This window comes from Nerophis lumbriciformis, linkage group LG09 (assembly GCF_033978685.3).
Source record: "Nerophis lumbriciformis linkage group LG09, RoL_Nlum_v2.1, whole genome shotgun sequence".
NCBI lineage: Eukaryota > Metazoa > Chordata > Actinopteri > Syngnathiformes > Syngnathidae > Nerophis > Nerophis lumbriciformis.
The window spans coordinates 49,440,776-49,460,000 of NC_084556.2; the positions used below are offsets into that span (position 1 = coordinate 49,440,776).

The 19,225-nt window shown below is 40.0% G+C and overlaps 2 protein-coding genes across 3 annotated transcripts in view; one reads left to right on the forward strand and one right to left on the reverse strand.

The window, feature by feature from the left end:
- mettl27 (methyltransferase like 27) overlaps positions 1-6,874 on the forward strand; it is a 34,264-nt gene extending 27,390 nt beyond the window's left edge. For both annotated transcript variants that reach the window (XM_061962978.1, XM_061962979.1), the window contains exons 8-12: positions 2,043-2,180; positions 4,563-4,691; positions 6,263-6,398; positions 6,463-6,555; positions 6,628-6,874. In XM_061962978.1, the coding sequence (XP_061818962.1) occupies positions 2,043-2,180; positions 4,563-4,691; positions 6,263-6,398; positions 6,463-6,555; positions 6,628-6,830 (699 nt within the window). In that variant the 3' untranslated portion in view covers positions 6,831-6,874. The remainder of the gene's footprint in view (positions 1-2,042; positions 2,181-4,562; positions 4,692-6,262; positions 6,399-6,462; positions 6,556-6,627) is intronic.
- Positions 6,875-18,548: 11,674 nt separating this feature from the next.
- The window catches only part of LOC133607202 (claudin-4-like), a 1,388-nt gene continuing 711 nt past the window's right edge, over positions 18,549-19,225 (reverse strand). Inside the window, exon 1 of the mRNA XM_061961675.2 lies at positions 18,549-19,225. This exon is cut by the window's right edge and continues 711 nt beyond it. Coding sequence (XP_061817659.1) covers positions 18,817-19,225 — 409 coding nt within the window. The 3' untranslated portion in view covers positions 18,549-18,816.

Sequence of the window (19,225 nt, forward strand, 5' to 3'; positions counted from 1 at the left end):
CATGGATTATGTTTTACAGATCATCTTCAAGCCGCTTTCTGACAGTCGCTTCCGGATGCGCCGTTTTGTGGCCGGTCTTATTTACCTCACCTTCGGCAGCGTCTTCTCCCTGTCATCTTTGTTGTAGTGATGTAGCGTGCAAGGACGGGAGTGGAAGAAGTGTCAAAACTGTTTTAATGACATTCAGACTTTACTTAAATCAATAACAAAGCAGCATCTTCTCATCCGGAAACAACAAAACCGAAAATGTGTACCGTGAAAAACCGTCCAATTCTCTAATAACTAAAGTTCCTTGGGTGAATAATGTAAACTCACTACACCGGTATGTTTTAGTGCTTTCATGGCGAGTTTACTAACAGATATTAGTAAGAACTTTACACTACTTTATATTAGAAATGGCAACAGCGCAGGATGAATGTCCCATAACAAGAAGATAGAGAAAAAGAAGAAGCTTATCGACTACGGTGTTGCCATGGACTACAACGGCGGACGCGCGCAATTTTTCAGGATTTATGCAGATCCCAAAAACAGATCAGCAGGTACCAGAAGGTAAAAAAAAAGTTGCATAATATTGCGAAACAAAACGCCAGATAATATGTCTTACCTTATACACACACCATAATAATACTCCTATGTTTAATGCGCCGACAATCCATCAAGCGTACCAAAGTCGTGATAAAACATTTTGATAGATTTTTGAGCGACGTGTGTAATGTTCGATATTTTCAATGGAACTTATAAAATGTTGGTGTTGTTTACTTGAGTCATATTTCCATCATATTGCAGTCTACACGTATCTCTTATGTTTGACTGCCATCTACTGGTCACACTTATCATAACACCATGTACCAAATGAAATTGCTTCAAGGTCGGTAAGCAAAAGCAGAATTATTCCGTACATTAGGCGCACTGTCGAGTTTTGAGGAAACAAAAGGATTTTAAGTGCGCCTTATAGTCTGAAAAATACAGTGTATGGTGTTTGTCAGGGGCGTCACTAGCTTTTAAGGACAGGGGGGGCTTAGCCCCCAGGAGATGCACAGGGTGCGAGCGAACGTAGCGCACGAGCACAAAACTTCACAAACGGCTAACAAAGACTTAGAAATGATTCATTGTTATTATTATTATTTTTTTTAAATGCACAGGACGAAATGAAATGCTCCCCGGGACGATGGCTTTTAACCATTTTTTTTCTTTTTCTTTTTAAGTATTTATTAATTTTACATTTTATATTAAATGTCTTGGTTTTTCCTCCCTCTGAAAATCCTATGAAATGTTTAACAAGCCATCCTATAATAATACAACAGCTATTAATGTAACAATACAATAAAACAAATATATTTAATGATTTGTTTTCATTATTTTAACAATAGGCTAATGTATATTACTTTATATAGATTCTACAAGAAACACAAAACTTAAAAACTAAATTATTTACAATTGCACACACAAGGTTTCGTGCAGCTTCACTTATTGTAAAGGAAGATAATGTGCTTCGTACACCTGCAGGACCGCAAGCAAGGTCGCAGAGAAAATGCGGACTGGAATTTGAGTGATGTGGGCATTTTCTATATGAACAAGTGGAATGGATTGGATACCGACGCACTAAAGGTGCTCTCTACCTTACGCTATGAAGTGAGGGGAAACTGAGTGAATAATAACAGGTTATATGATTTATTTAAACTGATATTCGGGCCGCTTTATAATGAATATGTCGGCATGTATTTGTAAAAAAAATATATATATATACTGTATATAACACCAAATTATTTAGGGGGGCTTAAGAATATTTTGAGCCCCCCTAAAATAGGTCTAACAACGCAAATGGTGTTTGTGTAGTTTTTTTCTCTTCATCATTTGTGTGTTCGGACTTTGCTGCCAGTTTGCCCATGGGTACATGCTTATAGCTCATGCCAAGTATTTTCATTACAATATTTCGTAGCAATGTTTTTACGACGCAGAAAAACGGAATCATTCTTTGACCTCCTCGGACTTCGGTACGATCAAGTTTGAGTCACGTTGTGTCTGCTCCTTCACTTTGTCAGGTGCGCACACACAAAATGTCTGCTGCAGAGAGCCGCACGTTTGATGCCGTCAAAGAAGTCATCCTGTCAGCTCACAAGGGCAGCACTACAGCGGAGAAGATGGACTTCTACAACAGCTGGGCCAGCCGCTACGACCAGGTCGCTTGTTCCCAGCATATCATAGCAATCACACACATGTGGCCCCCTAGTGGCTGCTAGAAGTGATGATTGATTGACAGTCCAGGGTTTCTCCTACATGTATTTAATTGTGATTCGTCGCGGACATGAAGCGGCAGAAGTAAAGGGTCGCGAAACACGAGTGCAGGCTACAATTGTCAGGTTCAAACACCGATGACATCTATTAGACAAGACAAAAAGCAAAGGAAATCAAACAGAGACAGGATTCAATTTAGCTCATGAGGAGAGCGCCTGTGTGCCTGCACCCTCGTACAGCGTCACCACGCCGCTCTGACGAGGAAGTTCCACGCCTCCTCTTTTATTTGGGCCTTTTCTGATTACATAGCATTACATTACATTACGCAGCTGCTCCTAAGGGGAGGTGGTCATAAATAGCTGTTGCACTCGGTCATAAACAGTTCAAAGAAAAGGTGCTTGGAGTGATGTCAGGTCCTGCTCCCTCTCCGCTTTGTAGATCTCGGGGTCAGGACACGGTCTTCCTGTGGCTGTCAATAGATCAAAGAAACCGACACCTCCATGTCGCATCCCATCGCACACAGTGGAGTTTTACAAGCTTGATAAGATGAAAGACAGCTTTAGTCTTCTCGCAGGGCGAGCTGAAATCATGGGAACACAAAGTTGTGTGATAACTTATATACAATTATTACGACAACAATAACACCGGAAATCGATGCCAGATTTGTTGCTAGTTGTTTTTAATACATAAAAAGTCACTAAAGAACTGGAGAAGTCTCTAGAAAGTTGAAAAATGGTTCAATAAGCAGCGCCAATTTGAAAATAAAACAAAACTGTCAGGTTCATGCACTGATGACATCCATTAATCAAGACAAGAGGCAAATAATTAAACAGAGACAGAATTCAATTTGGACTCAATATATTGAGGAGAGTCGCCCGGACATTGTATTTTTCTACAATCTCCAGCACGCTCTGCCAAAAGATTGCACTCCTCCTTCTTTATTTGACTTTCTCTTTATGCAAATTAGATGGCATTATTGACCATGCCCCCAATGCCACAAATATGTATATATATATATATATATATATATATATATATATATATATATATATATATATATATATATATATATATATGTATGTGTGGGGAAAAAAATCACAAGACTATTTCATCTCTACAGGCCTGTTTCATGAGGGGGGGGTACCCTCAATCATCAGGAGATTTTAATGGGAGCATTCGCATACCATGGTTTGTATAGGGCACAGAGTGGGTGGGTACAGGCTGGCCTAGGGGCGTGGTGATTGGCTCATGTGTTACCTAGGAGGTGTTTCCGTCTATGGCGGCATGTTGTTACAATTTCGCTGCGCTTGTTGAGGGATGACAGGTCTGGACGGTAAATAATAAACAGTTTCTCTTTCAAGCATAGGTTGCATCTTTTATTACCACTATTGTAAGGTGTGCTGGATGCAAGAATTTGCCATGTTATTGAATATTCAACATTATTGTCTTTGAGGTCCCAAATGTGTTTGCTGAGTTCTGTGGTATTTCGCAGGTTTTTGTTCCTGAAAGAAGCCTTGTGATTGTTCCATCTGGTTTTGAATTCTCCCTCGGTTAATCCTACATATGTGTCGGATGTGTTAATGTCCTTGCGTATTACCTTAGATTGGTAGACAACTGATGTTTGTATATATATATATATATATATATATATATATATATATATATATATATATATATATATATATATATATATATGTGTGTGTGTGTGTGTGTGTGTGTATATATGTATCTATATACCGTATTTTTCGGACTATAAGTCGCAGTTTTTTTCATAGTTTGGCCGGGAGTGCGACTTATACTCAGGAGCGACTTATGTGTGAAATTATTAACACATTACCGTAAAATATCAAATAATATTATTTATCTCATTCACGTAAGAGACTAGACGTATAAGATTTCATGGGATTTAGCGATTAGGAGTGACAGATTGTTTGGTAAACGTATAGCATGTTCTATATGTTATAGTTATTTGAATGACTCTTACCATAATATGTTACGTTTACATACCAGTTGGTTATTTATGCCTCATATAACGTACACTTATTCAGCCTGTTGTTCACTATTCTTTATTTATTTTAAATTGCCTTTCAAATGTCTATTCTTGGTGTTGGCTTTTATCAAATAAATTTCCCCAAAACATGCGACTTATACTTTTCGGCCGGTGCGACTTATACTCCGGTGCGACTTATACTCCGAAAAATACGGTACTCATGTTTGGTAAAGTAAGGAGTAGCTACAGTTAACTAAATTTTAAAGTACTTTTCAGAACACTGCTCATTTGTGTGTCAATAAAGTTTTTGTTCTGAAATTCCCACTCATCCCAACAGGATTGTGCAGTTTTGGACTTTCGTGCACCCATTATCGCAGCCAGAACCGCCGCCGCCCACTTTCGTGGCGACCGCCAGGCCGCTGTGGTGTTGGACGTAGCCTGCGGCACAGGAATGGTGGCCAAAATGGTAAACAGAGCAAGCAAGAAACGCTCATCCGACATGCTTTTTTAAACTTGAGGGGAGCCCTAAGAAGGGGAACCGGAGGGTGTGTTCTAACTATCGTGGGATCACACTCCTCAGCCTTCCCGGTAAGGTCTATTCGGGTGTACTGGAGAGGAGGCTACGCCGGATAGTCGAACCTCGGATTCAGGAGGAACAGTGTGGTTTTGGTCCTGGTCGTGGAACTGTGGACCAGCTCTATACTCTCGGCAGGGTCCTTGAGGGTGCATGGGAGTTTGCCCAACCAGTCTACATGTGTTTTATGGACTTGGAGAAGGCATTCGACCGTGTCCCTCGGGAAGTCCTGTGGGGAGTGCTCAGAGAGTATGGGGTATCGGACTGTCTTATTGTGGCAGTTCGCTCCCTGTATGATCAGTGCCAGAGCTTGGCCCGCATTGCCGGCAGTAAGTCGGACACGTTTCCAGTGAGGGTTGGACTCCGCCAAGGCTGCCCTTTGTCACCGATTCTGTTCATAACCTTTATGGACAGAATTTCTAGGCGCAGTCAAGGCGTTGAGGGGATCTGGTTTGGTGGCTGCAGGAATAGGTCTCTGCTTTTTAAACATGATGTGGTCCTGATGGCTTCATCTGGCCAGGATCTTCAGCTCTCGCTGGATCGGTTCGCAGCCGAGTGTGAAGCGACTGGGATGGGAATCAGCACCTCCAAGTCTGAGTCCATGGTTCTCACCCGGAAAAGGGTGGAGTGCCATCTCCGGGTTGGGGAGGAGATCTTGCCCCGAGTGGAGGAGTTCAAGTACCTCGGAGTCTTGTTCACGAGTGAGGGAAGAGTGGATCGTGAGATCGACAGGCGGATCGGTGCGGCGTCTTCAGTAATGCGGACGCTGTATCGATCCGTTGTGGTGAAGAAGGAGCTGAGCCGGAAGGCAAAGCTCTCAATTTACCGGTCGATCTACGTTCCCATCCTCACCTATGGTCATGAGCTTTGGGTTATGACCGAAAGGACAAGATCACGGGTACAAGCGGACGAAATGAGTTTCCTCCGCCAGGTGGCGGGGCTCTCCCTTAGAGATAGGGTGAGAAGCTCTGCCATCCGGGGGGAGCTCAAAGTAAAGCCGCTGCTCCTCCACATCGAGAGGAGCCAGATGAGGTGGTTCGGGCATCTGGTCAGGATGCCACCCGAACGCCTCCCTAGGGAGGTGTTTCGGGCACGTCCGACCGGTAGGAGGCCGCGGGGAAGACCCAGGACACGTTGGGAAGACTATGTCTCCCGGCTGGCCTGGGAACGCCTCGGGGTCCCACAGGAAGAGCTGGACGAAGTGGCTGGGGAGAGGGAAGTCTGGGCTTCCCTGCTTAAGCTGCTGCCCCCGCGACCCGACCTCGGATAAGCGGAAAAATATGGATGGATGGATGGGAGCCCTAAAGGTTAAAATAAATCTAAATATTGTATTGGTTTTGAAAATGAAAAATATCCAAAACGGCTTCTGCATGCTTTGATTTTTCGGTGGCAAAAGTTTGGACACCCCCGTACAAAGCTAAACAAAGCAGATTAGTGAAGTTGTGTCTTCTTCTGTGGTGCAGATGAAGAAAGATGGATTTGAACATTTCGTGGGTGTAGATGGAAGCCAGGCGATGCTGCAGCAAGCCAAAGAGAGCGGACTGTACCAGGACCTGAAGCTGGTTCTGCTCGGAGAAGAGCCGCTTTCTGTCCAATCAGGTTATTCATCCGTGTCTGTTGGGAGTTTACAACAGATGACATCACACTGTGTCTCCCCCTGCAGGTGACTTTGACGTAGTGCTGATAGCTGGTGCTCTGAGCGTGGGCCACGTCCCGGTGGAGGTCATCAGGGAGCTGTGCCAGGCCGCCAAACAGGGTGAGGGTCTTGGTTCCAACTTGGCATTTCTGCTTCAGTGTGCAGTACCTTGACTTGACACCCTGCACGCAGGGGGCCTCATCTGCATGACGAGCAGGGGTCACCATGACAACGCGGGCTACAAATTGGCCTTGGAGGGCGAGATAAAGCGGATGGAGGAGGAAGGACTGTGGCGTGCCGTGGAGGTCTTGGAGGTGAAGGAGTGGGAGAGAGCGGTGTCAGACATCGAGGAGGGTTACGTACCTGGATGTGTGTATCTCTTTAAGAAGCTTTAACTGACATGTTTACTGTACACAATATGAATAAATACAGTAAAGAATGGTGTGTCAATATTTCAGAGTCAACCGATTTGAACCTAAATATAGTATTTATAAATAATCACTGTATTTGGCCACCTGCCTTGACTCACATAAGAACTTGAAGTGTCATCCCATTCCTAACCCATAGGGTTCAATACGACGTCAGGCAACCTTTTGCAGCTATTATGGCTTCAATTCTCCTGGGAAGGCTGTCCACAAGGTTGCGGAGTGTGTTTACAGGAATTTTCCACCATTCTTCCCAAAGCGCATTGGTGAGGTCACACGCTGATGTCTCCGTTCTAATTCATCCCAAAGGTGTTCTGTCGGGTTCAGGTCAGGACTCTGTGCAGGCCAGTCAAGTTCATCCACACCAGACTCTGTCATCCATGTCCTTATGGACCTGGCTTTGTGCACTGGTGCACAGTCATGTTGGAAGAGGAAGGGGGCCCCACTCCAAACTGTTCCCGCAAGGTTGGGAGCATGGAATTGTCCAAAATGTTTTGGTATCCTGGAGCATTCCAAGTTCCAATCACTGGAACTAACTCCTGAAAAACAACCCCACACCATAATTAATCGTCTACCAAATTTCACACTCGGCACAATGCAGTCCGAAATGTACCGTTGTGCTGGCAACCTCCAAACCCAGACTGGTCCATCAGATTGCCAGATGGAAAAGTGTGATTCATCACTCCAGAGAACACGTCTCCACTGCTCTAGAGTCCAGTGGCGACGTGCTTTACACCACTGCATCCCACGCTTTGCATTGGACTTGGTGATGTATGGCTTAGATGCAGCTGCTCGGCCATGGAAACCCATTCAATGAAGCTCTCTGCGTACTGTACATGGGCTAATTGGAAGGTTACATGAAGTTTGGAGCTCTGTAGCAACTGAGTGTGCAGAAAGTCTCTTTGCACTATGCGCTTCAGCATCCGCTGACCCCTCTCTGTCAGTTTACGTGGCCTACCACTTGGTGGCTGAGTTGCTGTTGTTCCCAAACTCTTCCATGTTCTTATAATAAAGTATAGTTGACTTTGGAATATTTAGGAGCGAGGAAATTTCACGACTGGATTTGTTGCACAGGTGGCATCCTATGACAGTTCCACGCTGGAAATCACTGAGAGCGGCCCATTCTTTCACAAATGTTTGTAGAAACAGTCTCCATGCCTAAGTGCTTGGTTTTATACACCTGTGATTAAAACACCTGATTCTGATCATTTGGATGGGTGGCCAAATACTTTTAGCAATATAGTGTATGTTCCTTGACTGCACTTAAATGTAGAGTATATGTAGACTATATTTATATTATTTATATATTATATATATATTATATATATTATATTATTTATTATTATTACTGTCTATTGTGAGCGAACTGTGGTGCTGAATTTCCCCCAGGGATCAATAAAGTACTTTCTATTCTATTCTATTCTATTCTAGTCTATTCTAGAGCAGGGGTGCCCACTAGAGATGCGCGGATAGGCAATTATTTCATCCGCAACCGCATCAGAAAGTCGTCAACCATCCGCCATCCACCCGATGTAACATTTGATCAAAACCGCACCCGCCCGCCATCCGCCCGCACCCGCCCGTTGTTATATATCTAATATAGACGATGCAAGGCATTAGTGAGGTTATAAAGCTTTTGCCTGTTAAAGAAAGGAGACTGATCCAATGCAGCACAGACATTCGCGTGCCACGCTGTCACGACCCAGATGCACACCAGTGCGCAATCATATGGGAGCCGCGCTGAGCGCACCTCCAAGCGCGTCTCGCTGCCGGCGACGGCCGGGTATGGGCCCGACGCTCCAGCGCCATCAATTTTCAGGGCTAGTTGATTCGGCAGGTGGGTTGTTACACACTCCTTAGCGGGTTCTGACGTCCATGGCCACCGTCTTGCTGTCTATATCAACCAGGGTGAGCCCCACCCCTTTCGTGAGCGCACTGCGCGCGGAGTGACCCCTGTTACGCGCCCCCGGCAACAGGGGTGGCGGGCAGGTAAGCTGTGCGGGCGGAGCGCGCGGAGTGACCCCTGTTACGAGCCCCCGGCCACGGGGGTGGCGGGCAGGTAAGCTGCTTACCTGCTGCGCGTGACGCCGGCCGCGGCGAAGGCGGACGAGGCGGGGTGTCGGTGCGGTGGGTGCGGTGGTGACCCTGGACATGCGTCGGGCCCTTCTCGCGGATCGCGTCAGCTACGGCTCCCGGTGGGGCCCTCTCGGGGGAAGGGGCCTCGGTCCTGGACCCCGGCGAGGCGTCGGGGGCCTTCTCCGCTCCGTAAAAGTGTCCATCTCTTTTTTTTTTTTTCTTCTGTTGTGGCATATGCAGCAGGTGCCTGCTCGTTTTTCGTATGTGGGTAACAACATTTAACTATGTATATATATTTCCGAATTGGTTTAACTGCCACCCGCCTGAATCTATTTAAAATCTAATTTTTTTTTATTTCAACAGCCCGACCCGACCCGACCCGACCCGCGGATAAAATCTAATTTTTTTAAATTTCATCCGCCCGATCCGCGGACTCCGCGGTTGTCCCCGCAAACCGCGCATCTCTAGTGCCCACACTTTTTCTGCAGGTGAGCTACTTTTTAATTGACCAAGTGGAGGGGATCTACCTCATTCATATCCATACTTTATATTTATTTATTTATGAAAGAGATGTTTTTGTTAACAAGTTAATTGTGTTTAATGATAATACAAGCATGTTTAACACATATAGATTCCTTTCAGTCATGAAGACAAGAATATAAGTTGGTGTATTACCTGATTCTGATGACTTGCATTGATTGGAATCAGACAGCAGTGATGATAACGTCCACATTTTTAAACGGAGGAGAGAAAACAGTCCTAATTTCTGTCCAATACCACATGAAAGTGGTTGGTTTTTGGCATCTTATTTGTCCAGCTTCGATACTCTTTTTTTTTTAATACACTTTACAAGAAATACATTGGCGGCAAACGCCGTAGCTTGCTAGCTTGTGCACGCTAGCTTTCTGAGACTCTTATTTGCTTGAAGATGATCTGTAAAACATCATCTATGCAACATTTTGACCAAAGAACCACAATTACATGTTATGTAGAAAAATTGCATGTAAATTATCAAAAAACTTTCCGTTCTCTAGGTTCCCAGTGAACAGACGAAAGCTGTCTTTGTTGCACCAAGCCAAAGGCTTGGAAAATTCCGCTGTGTACGATGGGAGGAGACGGGAGGGGCTATCTATTGTCATCCAAGACCTGCCCAAGCTCGATCCAGGACCAGTCCGAGCCCGAGGCATCTTTTTCTTTTGTGTTAATGTGACCGAAAACAATGACTGTTTACATACCACCCATTCCTTTAGAAACAGCTGTTATGTAAACAGGGAAAGACCAAATAAAAAGAGGTGCACTGCAAAAAGTCAGTGTTGATAAACAAGAAAAAATCATACAAAAATTAGGGGTATTTTATTTAAACTAAGCAAAATTATATGCCAATAAATGGCTTGTCAAGACTTTCCAAAACAAGTCAAATTAGCTAACCTCAATGCACCCCAAAATACCTTAACATAAGTATATTCTCACTAATAACAAGTGCACTTTTCTTGGTAGTAAAAAAAAAAAAGAGACCTTTTTGCTCAATATGTTGAAAAATATTCTTAAATTAAGTAAATGCTCGTGCCATTATCTTGACAGGTGGCAATAAATACTGATAAAGTTGAGGAATGCTCATCAAACACTAATTTGGAACATCCCACAGGTGAACAGGCAAATTGGGAACAGGTGGGTGCCATGATTGGGTATAAAAGTAGATTCCATGAAATGCTCAGTCATTCACAAACAAGGATGGGGCGAGGGTCACCACTTTGTCAACGAATGCGTGAGAAAATTGTTGAACGGTTTAAGAAAACCCTTTCTCAAGCAGCTATTGCAAGGAATTTAGGGATTTCATCTTCTACGGTCCGTAATATCATCAAAGGGTTCAGAGAATCTGGAGAAATCACTGCACGTAAGCAGCTAAGCCTGTGACCTTCGATCCCTCAGGCTGTACTGCATCAACAAGCAACATCAGTGTGTAAAGGATATCACCACATGGGCTCAGGAACACTTCAGAAACCCACTGTCAGTAACTACAGTTGGTCGCTACATCTGTAAGTGCAAGTTAAAACTCTCCTATGCAAGGCGAAAACCTTTTATCAACAACACCCAGAAACGCCGTCAGCTTCGCTGGGCCTGAGCTCATCTAAGATGGACTGATACAAAGTGGAAAAGTGTTCTGTGGTCTGACGAGTCCAAATTTCAAATTGTTTTTTGGAAACTGTGGACGTTGTGTCCTCCGGACCAAAGAGGAAAAGAACCATCCGGATTGTTATAGGCGCAAAGTTGGAAAAACCAGCATCTGTGATGGTATGGGGGTGTATTAGTGCCCAAGACATGGGTAACTTACACATCTGTGAAGGCGCCATTAATGCTGAAAGGTACATACAGGTTTTGGAACAACATATGTTGCCATCCAAGCAACGTTATCATGGACGCCCCTGCTTATTTCAGCAAGACAATGCCAAGCCACGTGTTACATCAACGTGGCTTCATAGTAAAAGAGTGCGGGTACTAGACTGGCCTGCCTGTAGTCCAGACCTGTCTCCCATTGAAAATGTGTGGTGCATTATGAAGCCTAAAATACCACAACGGAGACCCCCGGACTGTTGAACAACTTAAGCTGTACATCAAGCAAGAATGGGAAAGAATTCCACCTGAGAAGCTTCAAAAATGTGTCTCCTCAGTTCCCAGACATTTACTGAGTGTTGTTAAAAGGAAAGGCCATGTAACACAGTGCTGAACATGCCCTTTCCCAACTACTTTGGCACGTGTTGCAGCCATGAACTTCTAAGTTAATTATTATTTGCAAAAAAAAAAAAAGTGTATGAGTTTGAACATCAAATATCTTGTCTTTGTAGCATATTCAATTGAATATGGGTTGAAAAGGATTTGCAAATCATTGTATTCCGTTTGTATTTACATCTAACACAATTTCCCAACTCATATGGAAACGGGGTTTGTAATTATATAGCAATTATTCATCCTTCATCATTTTGTGCACCTTTGCTGCAGTACCGTGATGACCACCAGGAGGCGACAGAGGCCAGACAGGAAGTGTCTGCGGTAAGGCAAACTATTCATCACGTCGACCTAATTTACAGATAAAATATATAAATAGGAATATATTTACAGATATGATAATGACGACGTGTTTATAAAATTGTCACCACTTTGCTAAAATGGTAGTGAGAATATTAGAATTAGTTCTGTGTGATTCAGTAAACAACAATAATGAACATGTTCTATTAATATAGCTCATTTATCCGTTCTACACGTGTAGATTTTGCATGTTTGAATTCATATTATTGCTAAATCAGTTGTATTGTCTTTATCAAATTATAAAATACATTGATTAAACTTAACCCAGAAGAAGCCATGGTAGTACACATTTTAAAAATTGTTATCAAACTTCTTATAAAGGAAACATTTTCGATTGTGGTCATGTGACAGTCATGTGACCATGCCAGGATACAACTTCCCCAAAATGGCAGCTTGTCAGGTAAGATAGTTCCGTTTCAAAAGCTTTTTTTTTTTTACAATTTAAGCTAATTCTAAGTAAATTGAACAATTGTAATCCTTTAAAATGGTTTCTTATACCACAATTTAACTATTCTTGCTATATTTACTATATTTATTCATAGGAAACAAGCTAAGAAAATATTGCTATCCCCAAAATGGCAGCTTGTCAGGTACAAACCCCGTTTCCATATGAGTTGGGAAATTGTGTTAGATGTAAATAAAAACGGAATACAATGATTTGAAAATCCTTTTCAACCCATATTCAATTGAATGCACTACAAAGACAAGATATTTGATGTTCAAACTCATAAACTTTATTTTTTTTTTGCAAATAATAATTAACTTAGAATTTAATGGCTGCAACACGTGCCAAAGTAGTTGGGAAAGGGCATGTTCACCACTGTGTTACATGGCCTTTCCTTTTAACAACACTTAGTAAACATTTGGGAACTGAGGAGACACATTTTTGAAGCTTCTCAGGTGGAATTCTTTCCCATTCTTGCTTGATGTACAGCTTAAGTTGTTCAACAGTCCGGGGGTCTCCCTTGTGGTATTTTAGGCTTCATAATGCGCCACACATTTTCAATGAGAGACAGGTCTGGACTACAGGCAGGCCAGTCTAGTACCTGCACTATTTTACTATGAAGCCACGTTGATGTAACACGTGGCTTGGCATTGTCTTGCTGAAATAAGCAGGGGCGTCCATGGTAACGTTGCTTGTAACCTGTATGTACCTTTCAGCATTAATGGCGCCTTCACAGATGTGTAAGTTACCCATGTCTTGGGCACTAATACACCCCCATACCATCACAGATGCTGGCTTTTCAACTTTGCGCCTATAACAATCCGGATGGTTATTTTCCTCTTTGGTCCGGAGGACACGACGTCCACAGTTTCCAAAAACAATTTGAAATGTGGACTCGTCAGACCACAGAACACTTTTCCACTTTGTATCAGTCCATCTTTGATGAGCTCAGGCCCAGCGAAGCCGACGGCGTTTCTGGGTGTTGTTGATAAACGGTTTTCGCCTTGCATAGGAGAGTTTTAACTTGCACTTACAGATGTAGCGACCAACTGTAGTTACTGACAGTGGATTTCTGAAGTGTTCCTGAGCCCATGTGGTGATATCCTTTACACACTGATGTCGCTTGTTGATGAAGTACAGCCTGAGGGATCAAAGGTCACGGGCTTAGCTGCTTACATGCAGGGATTTCTCCAGATTCTCTGAACCCTTTGATGATATTACGGACCGTAGATGGTGAAATCCCTAAATTCCTTGCAATGGCTGGTTGAGAAAGGTTTTTCTTAAACTGTTCAACAATTTTCTCACGCATTTGTTGACAAAGTGGTGACCCTCGCCCCATCTTTGTTTGTGAATGACTGAGCATTTCATGGCATCTACTTTTATACCCAATCATGGCACCCACCTGTTCCCAATTTGCCTGTTCACCTGTGGGATGTTCCAAATAAGTGTTTGATGAGCATTCCTCAACTTTATCAGTATTTATTGCCACCTTTCCCAACTTCTTTGTCACGTGTTGCTGGCATCAAATTCTAAAGTTAATGATTATTTGCACAAAAAAAAAGAAAAGTTTATCAGTTTGAACATCAAATATGTTGTCTTTGTAGCATATTCAACTGAATATGGTTGAAAATGATTTGCAAATCATTGTATTCTGTTTATATTTACATCTAACACAATTTCCCAACTCATATGGAAACGGGGTTTGTAAACTAGCTCATTTTGAAAAGCTTATTTTTGACCATTTAAGCTCATTTTAAGTCCATTCGCCAATTGTAATGCTCTACAATGGTGTCATATATTAGAATTTACATATTAATATTTCATTGAATTAAAAGGAAACAAGCTAGGAAAATATTGTTATCCTCAAAATGGCAGCTTGTCCGGTAAGCTAGCTCATTTTGAAAATATTATTTTTAACCATTTATGCTCATTTTAAGTCCATTCAACAATTGTAATGCTCTAAAATGGTGTCATGTATTAGAGTTGACCTATTCTTAATATTTCATTGAATTAACAGGAAACAAGCTAGGAAAATATTGTTACCCCCAAAATGGCAGCTTGTCCGGTAAGCTAGCTCATTTTGAAAATATTATTTTTAGCCATTTATGCTCATTTTAAGTCCATTCAACAATTGTAATGCTCTAAAATGGTGTCATGTATTAGAGTTGACCTATTCTTAATATTTCATTGAATTAACAGGAAACAAGCTAGGAAAATATTGTTATCCCCAAAATGGCAGCTTGTCAGGTAAGCTAGCTCATTTTGAAACGCTTATGTTTGACAATTTAAGCTAATTTTAAGTCCATTCGACAATTGTAATGCTCTACAATGGTGTCATATATTAGAATTTACATATTAATATTTCATTGAATTAAAAGGAAACAAGCTAGGAAAATATTGTTACCCCCAAAATGGCAGCTTGTCCGGTAAGCTAGCTCAATTTGAAAATATTATTTTTAACCATTTATGCTCATTTTAAGTCCATTCAACAATTGTAATGCTCTAAAATGGTGTCATGTATTAGAGTTGACCTATTCTTAATATTTCATTGAATTAACAGGAAACAAGCTAGGAAAATATTGTTATTCCCAAAATGGCAGCTTGTCAGGTAAGCTAGCTCATTTTGAAACGCTTATTTTTGACAATTTAAGCTAATTTTAAGTCCATTCGACAATTGTAATGCGCTAAATTGGTGTCATATATTAGAATTTACATATTAATATTTCATTGAATTAAAAGGAAACAAGCTAGGATTACCCCCAAAATGGCAGCTTGTCCGGTAAGCTAGCTCATTTTGAAAATATTATTTTTGACCATTTATGCTCATTTTAAGTCCATTCAACAATTGTAATGCTCTAAAATGGTGTCATGTATTAGAGTTGACCTATTCTTAATATTTCATTGAATTAACAGGAAAGAAGCTAGGAAAATATTGTTATCCCCAAAATGGCAGCTTGTCAGGTAAGCGAGCTCATTTTGAAAATATTATTTTTAACCATTTATGCTCATTTTAAGTCCATTCAACAATTGTAATGCTCTACAATGGTGTCATATATTAGAATTTACATATTAATATTTCATTGAATTAAAAGGAAACAAGCTAGGAAAATATTGTTACCCCCAAAATGGCAGCTTGTCCGGTAAACTAGCTCATTTTGAAAATATTATTTTTAACCATTTATGCTCATTTTAAGTCCATTCAACAATTGTAATGCTCTAAAATGGTGTCATGTATTAGAGTTGACCTATTCTTAATATTTCATTGAATTAACAGGAAACAAGCTAGGAAAATATTGTTATCCCCAAAATGGCAGCTTGTCCGGTAAGCTAGCTCATTTTGAAAATATTATTTTTAACCATTTATGCTCATTTTAAGTCCATTCGACAATTGTAATGCTCTACAATGGTGTCATATATTAGAATTTACATATTAATATTTCATTGAATTAAAAGGAAACAAGCTAGGAAAATATTGTTACCCCCAAAATGGCAGCTTGTCCGGTAAGCTAGCTCATTTTGAAAATATTATTTTTAACCATTTATGCTCATTTTAAGTCCATTCAACAATTGTAATGCTCTAAAATGGTGTCATGTATTAGAGTTGACCTATTCTTAATATTTCATTGAATTAACAGGAAACAAGCTAGGACAATATTGTTATCCCCAAAATGGCAGCTTGTCAGGTAAGCTAGCTCATTTTGAAACGCTTATTTTTGACAATTTAAGCAAATTTTAAGTCCATTCGACAATTGTAATGCTCTAAAATGGTGTCATATATTAGAATTTACCTATTATTATTTCATTGAATTAAAAGGAAACAAGCTAGGAAAATATTGTTACCCCCAAAATGGCAGCTTGTCAGGTAAGCTAGCTCATTTTGAAAAGCTTATTTTTGACCATTTAAGCTAATTTTAAGTCCATTCAACAATCGTAATGCCCTATAATGATGTCATATATTAGAGTTGAACCATTATTACTATTTCAATGAATTCATAGGAAACAAGCTAGGAAAATATTCCTGTCCCCAAAATAGTTGTCAAGTAAGCTAGCTCATTTTCAAAAGCTTTTTTTTTTTTTTTTGCCATTGTAGGTCATTTTAAATAGTTTGTAAAACATTACAGTTCAACTCTTCTTACTATATATCTTGAAATAATTTATAAAAAACAAAAAAACTGTTGTGTGGCTTTTAGCCTCAAAGTTGCTGTGAAAAGCCAAATGTGCTGTATTTGTATTTTTATTCAATTCAAAGTGCATTCATGCTGCTAAAGCACAAAAAAGTGCCAAATTGAGCTGTTTTCAATAAAGTAATATTAGTATATATATATATATATATATATATATATATATATATATATATATATATATATATATATCTGCCCCACATCTTTGGAACTCTTTACCACCAGACCTTCGCAACTTAGATTCAATATCCCTCTTCAAATCAAGACTCAAAACACACCTATTCCTGACTGCTTATTCATTGTAATCATCTTTTCTTTTCTCTTTGTTGTTGTTGTTGTTGTTGTTTTTTATCCAATTTGATTTTATTGTTGTGATTTTGTACGGTGTCCTTGAGTGCCCAGAAAGGCGCCTTATAAATAACATTTATTATTATTATTTATTATATATATATATATATATATATATATATATATATATATATATATATATATATATATATATATATATATATATATATATATATATATATATATATATATAAATTAGTATACTGTATATATATATATGTGTATATATATATATATATATATATATATATGTATATATATATATATATATATATATATATATATATATATGTATGTATATATATATATATATATATATATATATATATATATATATGTGTGTACACCGTATTTTTTGGAGTATAAGTCGCTCCGGAGTATAAGTCGCACCGGCCGAAAATGCATAATAAAGAAGGAAAAAAACATTTATAAGTCGCACTGGAGTATAAGTCGCATTTTTGGGGGAAATTTATTTGATAAAACCCAACACCAAGAATAGACATTTGAAAGGCAATTTAAAATAAATAAAGAATAGTGAACAACAGGCTGAATAAGTGTACGTTATATGAGGCATAAATAACCAACTGGTATGTTAACGTAACATATTATGGTAAGAGTCATTCAAATAACTATAACATATAGAACATGCTATACGTTTACCAAACAATCTGTCACTCCTAATCGCTAAATCCCATGAAATCTTATACGTCTAGTCTCTTACGTGAATGAGATAAATAATATTATTTGATATTTTACGCTAATGTGTTAATAATTTCACACATAAGTCGCTCCTGAGTATAAGTCGCACCCCCGGCCAAACTATGAAAAAAACTGCGACTTATAGTCCGAAAAATACGGTATATATATATATATATATATATATATATATGTACTAATTCATATACAGTATTACTTTATTTTATATATATATATATATATGTATATATTACCACAAATATTATTATATATCAATTTATACATCCATCCATTTTCTACCGCTTGCTGGGGATATATATATATATATATATATATATATATATATATATATATATATATATATATATATATATATATATATATATATATATATATATATATATATATATATATATGTATGTATATAGATACATATATATATATATATATATATATTTATATATATATATATATATATATATATATATAATTTATTATTTACTTTTAAATTATATCTCAATTCTGTACACTGCAGCTGGAATTTTTAATTTTCCTGAGGGAACTCTCCTGAAGGAATCAATAAAGTACTATCTATCCATCTAAATAGCTTTGGCTCCCTACGGGTTAAGATTATCATGCATGAATCAGTGATACTAACAATAATAATAAGATGAAAGCAAAACTAAAAAAGTCCTAAATGGTGATGAGTGAAACCGAGTAAAGAAGTCCACAAACACGGCAGCACACTTTCTGTCAAACCAGTTTGACCAGGAGAAGACAGCAGGTGTGCTTACTGTGGGCGCTTACCTTGTTATTGTGGTTGAATTCATTCAAAAATTAGAATAAAATGCACACAAATCAGTCTAAAAACAAAAATGTATTCAGAGGATGAAGTTAAAAAGTCACATTTACACACGGAGTGCACGGTATTATGCGGATATATTTCATATGTTACGATTATTTAGCGTCTTATTGTTTCCTGGTTGGACGTTGCTTTCGTCTCCCAGTCAAAACCTAGTGCAATAATTGATAAATATTCCAAATCACACTGAAAGAGTACTTTGTGAGTTATCGGATCCCAAACTACTTGTAGAAGAAGTACGAGGAAGTAAACAGGGAGCCCACGTCAAAGGTACGTCTTTGATGGGTTGGTGGACACATCCTCTTCATTCCTGGAGGAGTCCAAGGTCTGGTCCAGCTGCAGCTGAGACTTGGTGGACGGCGCCTCGCTTTGCTCCGATGGCGGCGAGTCCTGTCGCTTCAGCTGAGATTTGGTTGAGAGGGCCGAGGACATCTCCGACCCTTGTCTGAGACTACGCTCGGGCCCGTCCGTCCAGGTGGTCCTGGCGAACGGCTCGGACTTTGCCGAGGCCCTCTCGTAGCTGGGAGGCCGGGTGAAAACCGCCCGGGCCGGGGTGGCTTCTGGAATCCGGTTGTGCTGCGAGGACCCGTTTGGGGAGCGGACCACCAGGTATCGAACCGACGGGCTCTTGTCGGCGTCGTGCGCTTTGAGGGGGCACGTGGAGCTGATGAAC